Raw genomic sequence first — 13,409 nt, 5'->3', positions numbered from 1 at the left:
TTTGCTCGACGATTGAGAGAGAGAGAGAGAGTGAGAGAGAGAGAGAGAGAGAGAGAGAGAAAGAGAGAGAGAGAGAGACCGATAAGCGTTAAACCGTAGGAATAGTTTATGTGCTTCGGACATATGCCAGCAACGACGATATCCGGGAAAGCGAGGCCAACGCGTGAAATCGACGGAATTAGCCGTCGATGACTGCGATCTCCGATTCCGACGCGACGCGACGGTGCGCTAAGCGTCTCGTGATTTCGAAAACATCGATCATTCGACCGTGTTTCTCCTGTGACCGGGATTTTCGGGTTCGTAGATAGAGCGGCGCAGGAGATGATTCGAGGATGAAACGAGAGAAAAAAAAAGAAAGAGAGGTGAATAAAAAAAAAAAGGAAAATAAAAGTCAACGTGATAATAACGTACTAAAGTGGACCAACGTCGAAGCCACACACCGAAAATTCTAAAAAACGAAGGGTCGTAGAAGTAGATGGACTCGCTTGAAAGTTTTTAGAGGTACCCACCGCGTTAATCTTTCGGCCGGTCGATCCTTTTCTGACAGAGCGCGCGAACGGTGCCGGAAAATCACGTTTCTTATCGAGATGGCAGGACAGTTCAGAGTTTTGTTGATCCGTTTCGATGTCCGCTGGATCGCCTCGAGGCATCGAAACGAATGGATTGATCGTTGTGGTTACTGGTTGTGGAATGTGTTCGAAGATTCGTTCATGTTGCGGAAACATTCCAGAATCAGTCGTTAGTTTTGTGACGAAGATGTTCAACAGTGAGCTCCAACTGTGGACAGTTTTCGTGGTATTGAGTGATATCGATGGATCGAGTGATAAGCTGGTTTCGATTTTTATGGAGATTGGCCGAGTAATGGCTGGGAAAAGAACTAAATAAAAAATTACTCACTCTCATTGCAAAAAAAGACGTGAATCTAAGCAAGTGCAGAGAAAAACAAATGGTCACAAATCAAATCGAACTTATTACTCGTTCAAAGATTTTAACATGAACATTGATTTAGTAACGTTGCTTTAGAGTTAGAAGCGAAGAATTTGCCTATTGCTTTACATTTATTATAGAAAGGTACGTCGATTCGAACCCACGGCGAAAATTGTTGTTCGCGTTCGAATTTCTAAAGCATAAAGTTAAACGAAATGGTCGAGCCGAAGGACTAACTCTAGTTAAACATAGCGCGAGAACTTTTATCGGCTTTAGTTGCGTTCACGGTACGTACTTACACGTGCATATATATGTATGTACTACGCTGTCGAAACTGTTTATAGAGATGCAGACAGAGGTACTTCCGCGGAATTATATGTATATACGCGTCGGTATTTATGTATATACAGTATACCGCAGGACACTTCCTTTTCTAGTACGTTTTAAAACAAACCAACAGCTCTAATTGTTACAACGCTGCGACCTTTTGTATTCCTTGTTGTACCGAACAGGCGGAACTTAACGCTGGAACAACCAAACCCGTCAGAATTGGCGGACTCCGAGCTCTCCATTTCGCAATGATTGTTCGCTATGGAAATGGCTCAAGACTCGCAACGTTTCATCTGTACGCGTGTTTGTATCTCACGCGAAGGCTCGATTCATTTTTTAACAAATGAATTTTCAGCTACTACGTAGAATTTTTCTAGTTGATTCGAGCCATATCCGTGATTACAGACGCATACTACTGCGAGTATGAATTGCAACGAAGAAAAACCGAATTCGATCGAATGATCTGTTCTCATATGAAATATGCAATCGCGGTGATCAAATTATTAGAGCTACTTGCATAAGTTGTTTGACAACTTCATATTATAGATCGCGGATTTTTATGTATTCACACGATCTACAGATTCGCAAAATACAAAAAACAGACATTGTTATTAATAAGCACTAAAGTATTATGCTTGCTAATAATGAATATTGCCTTATTTGCCCAATAAATACATTTTCCGTATTGTCATTCTAATCATTTGATCACCTGCTGCAATTGAATAAAACATTATCAGGAAAGTTTGAAAATCCGTGCAAACAATCACCCTCAAAAATCCCGCAACACTCATTCTAATGAAAAATTGAGTACAGTATGACTTCAGAATTGAAGCATAATACAGTGATTGCTCTGGAACCCTTCCAGATCATACAAATCCTTGAGATCTCTGATTTACCAACTGTATTGACAGAATAATATGTATTATAATTATTTTGTTTAATGGCGGTGTTACTCGAAACAGGCAAAAAATTGATTTGCACCAGTTTTGCATTAAACGGCATTAAAATGGCGTTAAACTTTCGATTTTGATAAGGACGAGCGATTTTGCTTTCTCACCTCGAATTCGCGTTTCTTTCGGGCTCCAGTTCTCGCTCACAATTTTCATATTATTTAAAATTGACAGTGCGCGTGTGGAAGGTGAAAATGTAACAACGAGTGGAAGAAATCTAGCGATGTAATTAGAGCAACGCAGGTTCGTTGGCTAGTTCGAAGCGAGCTGGTTAAGCTACTGTACTTCGGCTGTTTCGATTTAACGGTAACGATAGGCAGCTTCGGTTTCCTGTTTCACACTGTACGATATGTATGATAATTTTGTATGTACACCAGTACACCCCCATAGGATAGCCGTCGTTCGATGGCCGTCGATACTCTTGGTTGATCGCCGCCGCGCCGCGAACGGGGGTGCACCTCACACCGGCGAGCTTCGAGAATTCTAACATTCTAACTTTTGCTATTGTATAAGTAATGAGCTTTTACGTCCGTATACTGCTCGCGATTACTAGTATATTTTTTATCGAATGGAAAATCGTATGGCGCGATCGATAAGTGTATGCACAAAGTCTCCTAGACGAGTACTATACATAATAACCGAGTTTCCGAGTTTTCCGTGGGAAATCTAGTACCGCGTAGTATCGTGCAAGGACCAATTATCGTTGCTAACGATAAGAGAATGAACGTTGATTTTCTACACGGTTTCCTTCGTTCGACGAAATTTCTTCACCGTAAACGTTTGTTGCGTGTTCTTGCGTACAGAAGTATCGATTCTGTTCGGTAAATCCTTCCCGCTTGTTGCCTGGACGAAGAAAGATCGACGTGGATCGATCGTTCGCTGAATGAATCAAGAATTTTTAACGAATCCGTCACCCCTCCTTGTACGAAAGTTGAATTGTTACTGAAATTCCCCAGCGGTAATGAAAAATTTCATCACACAGCAAATCCCGGCTTACGAAGTTTCCATTTTCTTAGATCCGTTTCATTTTTTCCCCGAAGAAGTTCCTCGGCTCTGCGATCATTTCGCGGATGCTGCTCGCGTAATAAATGTATTACACTTGAAACGAAGGTCCCCCGATTACCTGTAAATCTCTCAACAATTATCTCGATTGGGAGAGATAATGGGTTACCTTGAATTCCCCGTTTCAATTAAAGCAAATGAGAATAATGTTTCTTAGCGGAGGGTCGTCGTCGGGCAAATTCGTTATCCAGATGAAGAGGTTCAAGCCATGAATAAAAGATGGCCAGCTGGTCGTCCATTTCTTGAAGAAAAAACTTACGAATTCTAATTGGGGAATGAAATCACATTTCCGCGGTCGATGTGTCTGTACGCACACCCTAAACCACCCTGTAATCCGATTAATCATTTAAACCCCAGGATTAAACTCTTAGATACTCGTTCGGCGTGTTGTTTCAATGAGTTTCTACTTTCTACGACCTTTATTCGAACTGGCCCTTCCACGCTCATATCTCATCTTTCGGACCACAAATGTGTGCGGAAAGTCTATTGGAAAAATCTTAAAAAAAATTGTTTCTTTAAAAAAATGATTTTAACTGCTTCTGTTGATCTTCTTCTCCCTGCTAACTAGTCCCCAGAATCATTTGCAACAGACCAGGTTCTACATATTTGTGTTCCCAAGATTATTCCCAATAGGTCTGCCGAGCAATTCAGATCGCTCTAATTGCGCATCTCCGGGGAGAATGCAAGAGACCAGGTGAATTTACCAAATTGCACCAATGTCCACAAGTATTTGGACATTTCTGGATTTGTGCCATTGTTTGCTTTCCATTGGTTATGCCCTGCATTTATTCTAACAGAATTTAAACGTAATTTATTCATATGCACGCATCTGGGAACTTCGAGACTTGAATTATATTATATTTCCTGTCGATATTACAACGCGAATGCATTGTACAGGAATTATTTTATGCTGAATGGAAAAACTGATTTATTAACCTGTACACATTTGGACAGATATGGATTATATTTCCGGTCGTTATTATATAGCGTAAATTTATTATAATCAATATCATGATTATAATTGACTATATTATTATTACGTCTCGATTCTTTCTTCGTCCAGAGCCTAGAATCGCGTCAATAGATGATTCTAATCGATGTGCATACACAAAGAGTTTAGCTGCAACGTCCATTTCTTGCTCACTGGGACTCCGGTGAGCAATGTAAATACTTTGGTATGTGTGTGCCTATTTCCGATAGTTAATATTGTTATCGTATATATACATGTATATACAGGGTGCGGACGGACGGGTGGTACAACCGAGCAGGGGGGTAATACTACGTGTAAAAATAAGCCGAAAAAAGGAATAACATTTTTTCGTTTGACGCTTCGTTTTCGAGAAAATCGAGTTTATGTCCCGCCAGGTTCGCGTGCTTTAGTATACGCACAAAGTAGAATTGGTTGATCATGGTCAGACGCGTCAGACGATTCCTATACAATATCACGTGTATTCGCTGCATTTTCAAACTCGATTGTCTCCAAAATGAAGCGTCAAACAAAAAAATGTCATTCCTTTTTTTCGGCTTATTTTTACATGTAGTATCACCCCCTGCGCGGTTGTACCACCCGTCCGGCCACACCCTGTATATATACGTATATATGTATACATATATATATATATAGATATACCGTACATTGTACAACTGTACCTTGAATGACTGAATACGATGAAAAGAAAAGAACAAATTTAACACATTAAACTAATTGTCAATTACATGGAGTTTTACACGATGCGTACACGATATAACGAACGAAGTGAAAAGATAGAGAGAGAGAGAGAGAGAGAGAGAGAGAGAGAGGAGGGAAGAGAAAAGAAGAGAAGAAGAGAAAAGAGTCGAAGGCAAGCAAGATTGACGGGGGCGAAGTACGTTGTTACGAATATAATAGATATGTGTAATGTATGGCCTGTGCATAATTCTAAATTAGGTACAATCAAAGTAATTTCCGTAGGCCTATACACGTACATGTAACACGTTGTATGTAATTCAGCGGACGCGACGGAAACGGAAACAAAATCTTAACACTAGGAAACGCGGACGGGTAAAGTACTATTTTGTTCCTTGGAAGCTGTGTATTATTTTCTGAGAATGAGATGTCGAGAACGATTATCGGGATGTTTTCCTCGCGACGAAACGGAGAACGAAGAAGCTATACTTACTTTGTCAAACTAGTATTTTACTCGACCGTGACTACGTACGCATGTAACCGTTTATCGTAACGATATTAAATGGATTGTAAATCAAATTGGAATATTAACATCGTGTCTGTTGCTATGTTTCACCTTTGCGACCTTTCACCGCCCAGTCCTTTCTCCAGGCCGCGTCGTGGGAAATGATTTATCGTGATCGACGGGGATAACAGTGTTCCGCTTATTCTATTTATTTATTGCGTATGTACATTTACAGTTCATATATCATTATTATATATATATATATAAATAACACGGTGTACCGATCGGTATCGATTATTCCATTGTTCGCGTCAGGATGCAGGAACATACTCGCGAATCGATGGGATCACGCGATTCTATGGTAGGGATAGATCGTGGGTGACCTAGGACGGTGTTTCAGCTACGATTCAATTGTATATTGTTTTGCACCTGCCTCATTATGTGCCCGTATTCCCACGCGACCGCCAATTCAGCCAGAGGAAATTCAACCGTTGTTTTATTACCGATTTCCTGGCTTGCAGAACATCATTTCGAATTTGTCCACTAATTTCACTCTTACAGCTCTGAACGCTCGCGTTCACATTTCTCTTGCAGTAGAGTCTATATTTCTATATTATACAAATTTATAAATACACGGTTTTATACAATCTGAGGTTAAACTTCACCTTACAATGGACCCATCGTCAAATAATCCCAATTATCGATCGTAAATGTTCAATATCTAATCTAACGATGCTTTCGGCGCGCTACCGTTTCGATCAATTAATAAATCTAGCAATTTTGCAAAATACTTTTGTTCTTTCCTGACGTTTCGGTTCAGTTTTGAACCTTTTTCAAAGGTAGAAATTGCGTTTGCTATAATAACTCTAGTTATAGAAAATTTTCAATGCTCAATTTTACAAACGTTAGGAAAGAACAAAAGTTTTTTGCAAATTGCTAGATTTATTAATTGATCGAAACCGTAGCGCGCCGAAAGCATCATTAAACCCCATCATCGTTTGATTCGCATCGTACGTATGTCAATGCATCCATTACAAAATTAAATAATACTCGAGCACCTGTATCAACTCAAATCGATTAAAGCAAACGTTCTAAATATTTACATGTACAGATATACATATGTCGAAGCATCCGTCGGGTTGGTTTGTTCGAAACGAACGGGACGCTTTGTTTCGGAATTTCAATTTGCGCACCGCCGCGCGTTTTAAATAAATTAATGGCATAATTTCTATTCGTTACATCTAGGAATGGAATGAGAGAGAAGAAAATTTCGGTTGCATTATTATTACGCTAACCGGATGCGCTCGATCGCCGTTCACATCTTTCGCCTACGAAGCTGTCGTTTCTTTGATATTTGGAAACGAGCATCGTCGCAGAACGGAAACGATTCGACGAGAATAGCGTTTTTTTGGTACACATACTTATTTTATAGGTTAAACTGTACCTTGGGTAACCAGCAACGTGTATAAATTAAGTATCAAGTATATTAATATAGCTACCCTTTTGGAAGTTAAAGTACTGAGAACCCTTAAACACAAGTCCTGTATTCAAACTCGGGAACGGTAAATCGATTTCAGGATTCGAAGATGGGTCAATGAGCTTCTTCCAGCACCACAGTGACACGCGATGGTTTAGGGTCGTTTAGGATATTCGCTCTTTCCGTGAGATTTTCCTGTCTAGAATAGTCATCAAGATTAACGCTATACCAAACCGAATAATATTAACAAATTCACCGTGAATTCAAAATGAGCTCGACCTGCAAATCCACGGAACAATCCCATCAGAAAATGGCAGAAAAAGCCAGAAAATCGACTAAACGATCCCAAACACACTGCACCACCATTCATTTCCATACTCCAGCGAACTCTGGGAGAGTGTTTTAACTCTTCTTCGACAGTTCCTGGAAGAATGCCTCGATAGGCAAAGTAGGCTCATCAGTGGGTATCTTGAAGTGAGAAGCGGCGATCCTGCTTTCGGGCGAGACGGCCTTGAACATGCCAGGTTTGTCGTACAAAGCCGAGGCTGAACTGGTAAGATCAGCTACGCTGAGGGATGCCTTGGCGAACAGCTCCTCTTCATCGGCGGTCGACGTCTTATTCTCCTCGGGCTTGTTCTCGCTGATTTCCGTCGACTGTTCCGTCTTCGCGGTAGTTAGCTCAACGGCAGCGGCGGTTTCCTTCAGCTGGCTCTCTTCGGCGTTTTTGGCTGTGCTGCTCGGAACCGGTTCGACCGGTGGGATTTCATGTTGCGCGTGGAAACTAGGTCCGGTTTCACTTTCATCCGCGTTCTTGTCCGGCCCCTCCTCGTCCTCCGGTTTGGCCGAGCTGCTCGGACCAGCTTCCTCCTTTTCCACGGGGATCTCGTTGACTGCCACCCTGGTGGTCCCCATTGTGGTCACAGCCGAATAGAAACTGGTCTCCTCGGCAGTCATTTCCGTGGCTTCGACTGTTTTCCTGTCAGCGTACGCTGCAGTCGAAGTCTCTCTGTGCGCTGGCAGCCTGCTCTTCATCACCGGTCGCCGTCTTACCGACGACGAGAAAACGTTCTCGGGCCTAGCTGTGCTAGGCTTCGACTGAGCCTCGGTCTCGTACTTAGGACTGCTCGTTGTCCCGGATATCCTGCTTCTGTAAACGTTTCCGCTAACGGGTCTTCTCTTAGGAACGAACCTGCTCCTCTCGGTCGTGGACGAAGCATCCTCGGCTACGTTCTCCTGCTCCTGAACCCTCACAGGATTCGGCGACGTCGTTCTATAGTTCACCCTGGAAACGTACTTGTACCTCCCAGTCGTCTCCCTGTTGTTGTCTACCGACTGCTGCTGCTGTTGCTGCTGTTGCTGCTGTTGCTGCTGATTCTGGCTTTTGTAGCTTGACCCTCTTTGCCTGGTGTTAACTACCGGCGTCACAGAGGCCTCGGTCGTTGAGATGGTAGCTAATCTGCTCTTGTAGTCCAGTCGACTCTTGTAATCCTTGATGCTGAACCGCGGTCTGGTGGTGTTCCCGTATCTCATGCTCGTTCTGATCTTGTGCGTTCTAGACGTGGAGACTGGCGGGGAGGACTGAGTCGTCGACGGAACGGTGGAAGTCGTCACGGGAGCCGCGGTAGGAGCGTAGCTGCTCGAACTGCTGCCGACACTCGTGCTGGTGGACACCGCCGTTGATTTATCGAAGTAATTGCCGTCCGTCTTGATAAACAGGTTCTCCAGAGGTATGTTGGTAACCGCGCCGCCGTCTTGCGCATTGTAGTTCTCGTTGTTCGGCGTGTCTTCGCTCTTGGTCTTGGTGACACCTGTCAGGTAGTCGAGAGGAACGGTTTCCGTGGCGGTCTCGCGTTGCTCGTCCACAGAGCCCAAGTTCTGGAACGTGTAGTCGTAATGTTGACCGATTGCCTGGCTGGTTGAGAATTGGTTGGCCGGTTGGTTGGTGACGTATTGACTGGCAGGTTGACTGGTAGCGAACGGGTCGGTCGGCTGGTTCGTGTCGTACTGATTGTATTCGTTGTAGCTGGAGATCGACTCTGTGGAGGGCTTGTAGGTGTTCAAGCCGGTGTGCACGATCTCGGTGACGATCTCAGCCTCGAAAGGCTCGCCGGGATTGACCCGGTTCCTGTGACCCGGACGTTTCCGGATGTTCGCCTTCTTCTCGGTGACGGTCTCCTCGTAGGTCGACTGCGTCGGCTTGATTCGACGCCGACGGGAAGCGTCCTGCAGTTGCTGCACGTCCTCCGGCTTGTCGTACTTGAAAAACTCGTCGGCGACCGTAATTGGTTCAGGAGTTGTGGTCGTCGGCCGTCGCCGACGCAACGGGGCGCCAGGTCTTCGCGTCCTCGCCTTCTGAGTGGTCGCCGTTGGCACCGTCGCAACTTCCGGCGGAGCCGTGGTCTGCAACGGCACTTCCTCGATCCGCAACGTCACCGGCACCACAGTCTCGGGAAGTTGAACCGGCGCTTCCGTTGCCGCCGGCTCGTACGACACCGTCGTCGGCTTTCTTCGTCTATATTGATCGCGGGACAACTTGTGCGGCCTCTGCCCCCGTAAATCGGACTGACCCTCCCGGGATCCTTCCGGTTGACTCTTTAATTGCTCCTGGTACCTCTGACCCCCGCCGATCGGGCTCTCCGAGATCACGTTGTCCGGCTGCGCCACCTGCGGAACAACCCGGATTTCATTGTCTTTCTTATTCTTAATCATTTCTTAATGAAACTTTTACCAACACATTCGTCACACGTTTATTTCACCATCATTTGTGAAAAATGTCACAAATATGTTGGCGAAAGTTTCTTCTCCTTCGCATCTCCTAAACCCCTCCATTTGTCAAAAAGTCATCTACGCTATATCGTGCCCCCCTGAATACCACGTAAAATCAGTAGAAATAATGTCTTTGTAGAACGCATAATCTAGAAGTTATTCGAGGTGATCGAGAGTTAGGCGCCTCACCCTGTATAATACAATCTGTACGGTCTCGTCCAAAAAACGATTTTCGGAACCGCGCGGTCTCCTTGTAAGACCCAATCGACTGTTGAAATCTCTGAAAGCGATAACTCGAGCGGCTTTTCACTCGGCCGACAAAAGGTACCTGCGATTGTTGGATTTTTGGCAGGTCGCCAACGTGGCTGTACTCGGTGATCGCTGCGACGGTGTCCGTGGTGACCTTCGGGATCTCGTAATCCGGCAATTGGACGTTGTACGTCGATTGCTGTTCGTTAACCTTGGCCAGGAGGTCCGACTGATTCTTGACGGACTCGACCGCTAGTCTGGCTTCCTCGTCCTCTTTCTGTTGCTGCAACAATTCCCGGAGCTCCTGCTGCCTCTTCTTCAGCTCCTCTTGCTGCTGCTGCTCGATCTCCAACTGCTGTTGCCTCTCCTGTTCCGCGAGCCTCTGTCTGTCTCTCTGTAACAGCTGTTGCTGGATCAAGTATTGTTGCTCGTTGAAGTGTTTCAACGAAATACTCTCGGGCGTCTCGTACTCCGGCTGTGGAGTTTCCGGCCTGACGTCGATCGGCAAAACCGAGCTCTGGTACTGAGGCGGCGAGACCTGGGGACCTATGAACAACACCTTCGGCACCTGAGGTATCTGATTCGAACCTACCACCTCGTCGTGGAACTTTGACGGCGGATTCACTCGGGGCAACACCTCGTTGATGTCCGACGGATACTTGTTCTTCGGTGCTGGCCAAGACGGCGGCGGTGGCGTCAGATCCTGATGCTCGGATACGTAATACGTGTTGGCCACCCCCGAAGTCGGCAGTACGTCGTGAGGCCCGTTCTCCACCTGCTTGGTCGTGCTGTGACTCGGTCGCTTGTAATCCTGTTCCCCGCTCTGATACTTGTTCGACTCCTGTGTTCTAGGGGTGGTAGGAGCCGGGGTGGACGAAGCGTACACGTCCGGTGGCAAGAGAGTCTCGTACGGCAACGACGGCCTGAAGTTATACCCATTATACACGCTCGGCGGGGTGATGTAGCTGATCTCGTGACTCTCGTGCACCAGGAACGCGGGATCCCTCTCGTAGGACGTCTTGTACGGATGCGGCGGGTGGTTCACCTGGCTGAAGAAGTTCCCAGTGCTGGCAGGACTAATGATCTGTTCGTTGTGAACTTGCCCAGGGTATTTATCATAGTTCTCTCTGTGGTCGTGTTCGCTCAGGCGTTTATCCTTTCCGAAGTCGTTGGCCGCCGCTGTGCCAGGTGGTTGGAAGTAGAGTTTCATGTTGTTGACGACCTTCTGCGACTCGAACGGCTTCGACTGCTGGTACCGGGGAGGTTGAAGGAGCGAGGGCACGTAAGGCACGTCCGCGAAGTGTCTGTTCTTCGTGGGCGTCGAGGAAGGTGAGTTCGTCGTGGAGGTGTAGCCATTGATGAAGTAAGTGGCTGCTTTGATCGGGTCTGGTTGTTGGTAAGGCGGGATGAACTGGGGTTGTCTCAGGTACGCGGCGTTGTCTCGCATGATTGGCTTCCTGTGGGAGTCCAGGTCGAACCTATAGGCGTCCTTCGGCGGCGGGATCAGAAAGGTGTACTCCCTCGTCTCCGATCCCACGTGCTTGTTCAAATGATTATGAGTTTGCGGCTCGCCGCGAGGTTTCGTCGCAGCGTGACCGAAAACCGTGAAGCTACCTAAAATGCTAGGCGGATTATAGTCGTGCGGACCCGGCGGCTTGTTCTTCCGCTGCGGCTTCTGCTTCTCCGAAGCTGCCATGTGCTCCTGCAGCTTCCCCAAGACAGGATGCAACGGCCCGTTTCGTTCCAAGCTGCTCGCGGGCGATACGTTCGTGCCGATCGTTTCCTCGTAGCGATTCGTCAGCGGCCTCCACCCGTTTGCGATCATCGACGACCGCGTCGGTGGCTGAAAGACGGTTTTACGCAGACTTGTACAGGATTCCCGATTTCCCGGTAATAGCCGCGGCTTCGATCTCGTGGGACATTCGATATTTTCTCGAACGGGCCGTAAAACGGAGCCTCGACTCAATGGAGTTTTAGAACGATCCCGGAGTCTCGTTTTCGCGGGACAGCTAGGTTTCCAGGCGTAGAATGCGCATCGTAAGTGGTAAGCGTAAAAGAGAAGTAGAAAAGAAAGAAACTGAACTATTCTTTGTAACGTAAATTGTGAGCTATATAAAATATGCAGTTTATCATAATCGCCGCATTCATAAAGAGAGGATGATGATATGTGTTGTAAAGTATCAACATATTTTTCAAATAACTTGTTAATAAATTAATTTTCTGAACGATATACTACGATATTATAAATGAATTGTTTATTGAGCACGGGTGACGTTCTTTGTCGCTAGCAGAAATCTCGTAACAAGAGCTTCGACTAACGGGGCCATTTTCCTGTAACGCGATGCCATTTTACACCCGAACACCGGGCTATAGTTAACCGGTTCTATACACTTCGCGGGAAGTTGGTACAGCAGTAATTTTGTTAGATTGCAACTTTACTTACGGGTTTATTATCGGAACGGTCGATCGATACGGTGATCGCGCCGATGCAGGTAAAAAGCCCCATCGCGAGGACACCTGAGGCATTCGCAACAACACGTAACAGGTAAGAGAACATTGATAGAGCTAATTAGAAGTCGTGCGTGGATCACCTATGCAAATCGTACTTACAATTCAGCGTAAGTGTCGGCCGCATTGTGACAGACCATGGGACAATTACCCAACTCGTGATTTCTGCAACAGAAAACGTGGTCGATCGTTAGGGAAATCTGTTGAGGACGTCGCGTAGTATTTCGAAATTATATAAAGACTGCGATCAGCGTATAAAATTTAACATATCGCGTGTGTCGGATTGCGCAACCATGAATGAGCATTAGCGTTTCAGAGTCATCCCCCTGGCCGAGAAATCTAATTCGGACACGCAGGGAGCAGAAAAACGCGGATCCAGAGAAAGCGCCGCCGCTCCGGTGCCTATCGGAGCAGCGACTTCCGTCGTTTCCGGTGCCATTTTGTCATTTCTGAATCACGGTAACGGTGAAACTTGGGAAAAGACGGAAACAATTTCTCTTTTTTACGATTCCGCCGCGCCGTGGCAAATTGCGCTGTCAGTTTCGGCCTCGTCGACTTTCTGATCGCGAGAAACTCGAATCTCACCGTAAAATCGACGTTTATCAGCCGAGAAATCTGCTCCACGTGATCGATGATCCTCGAATCGGATCACTCTTGGAACATTTTCACGATCGCTGGTTGAAACGGCATTGCGTGGCCAAGTTGTTCTTACTGTCGTTATTACATATACTACACTCCTCAAAAGAATTAAGGGATCACTTGTGCGAACCCGAAAAATTGGTCCCACTTTACGTGATCATAACTCCGTCAAAAATTGCCGTATCGATATCGTTAAACAATGGTTTGAAAGCCTGAAACCTTTAGTTTCAGATGCTCTTCAAATTGTTGCTATGTTGGTTTTTTACAAAGTTATAGCGAGATGAAGACAACACTGACGGTTAACAAAAATTTTGTGCAACTAATAAAAAA

The 13,409-nt window shown here is 45.7% G+C and overlaps 2 protein-coding genes across 3 annotated transcripts in view; one reads left to right on the top strand and one right to left on the bottom strand.

Moving 5' to 3' along the window:
• Positions 1-13,409, top strand: part of LOC143210539 (uncharacterized) — a 127,332-nt gene that overhangs the window by 83,859 nt on the left and 30,064 nt on the right. The gene's annotated exons all lie outside the window — the stretch shown is intronic.
• LOC143210538 (uncharacterized) overlaps positions 7,175-13,409 on the bottom strand; it is a 50,143-nt gene continuing 43,908 nt past the window's right edge. For both annotated transcript variants that reach the window (XM_076427459.1, XM_076427461.1), the window contains exons 2-5: positions 12,543-12,605; positions 12,376-12,449; positions 10,012-11,775; positions 7,175-9,581 (exon numbers count right to left, since the gene is read on the bottom strand). In XM_076427459.1, coding sequence (XP_076283574.1) covers positions 7,320-9,581; positions 10,012-11,775; positions 12,376-12,449; positions 12,543-12,567 — 4,125 coding nt within the window. In that variant the 5' untranslated portion in view covers positions 12,568-12,605 and the 3' untranslated portion in view covers positions 7,175-7,319. The remainder of the gene's footprint in view (positions 9,582-10,011; positions 11,776-12,375; positions 12,450-12,542; positions 12,606-13,409) is intronic.

Source organism: Lasioglossum baleicum, chromosome 7 (assembly GCF_051020765.1).
Source record: "Lasioglossum baleicum chromosome 7, iyLasBale1, whole genome shotgun sequence".
NCBI classification, from domain to species: domain Eukaryota; kingdom Metazoa; phylum Arthropoda; class Insecta; order Hymenoptera; family Halictidae; genus Lasioglossum; species Lasioglossum baleicum.
The sequence above is the reverse complement of the archived record's forward strand: the minus strand, read 5'-3'. Positions and strand labels throughout refer to the sequence as shown.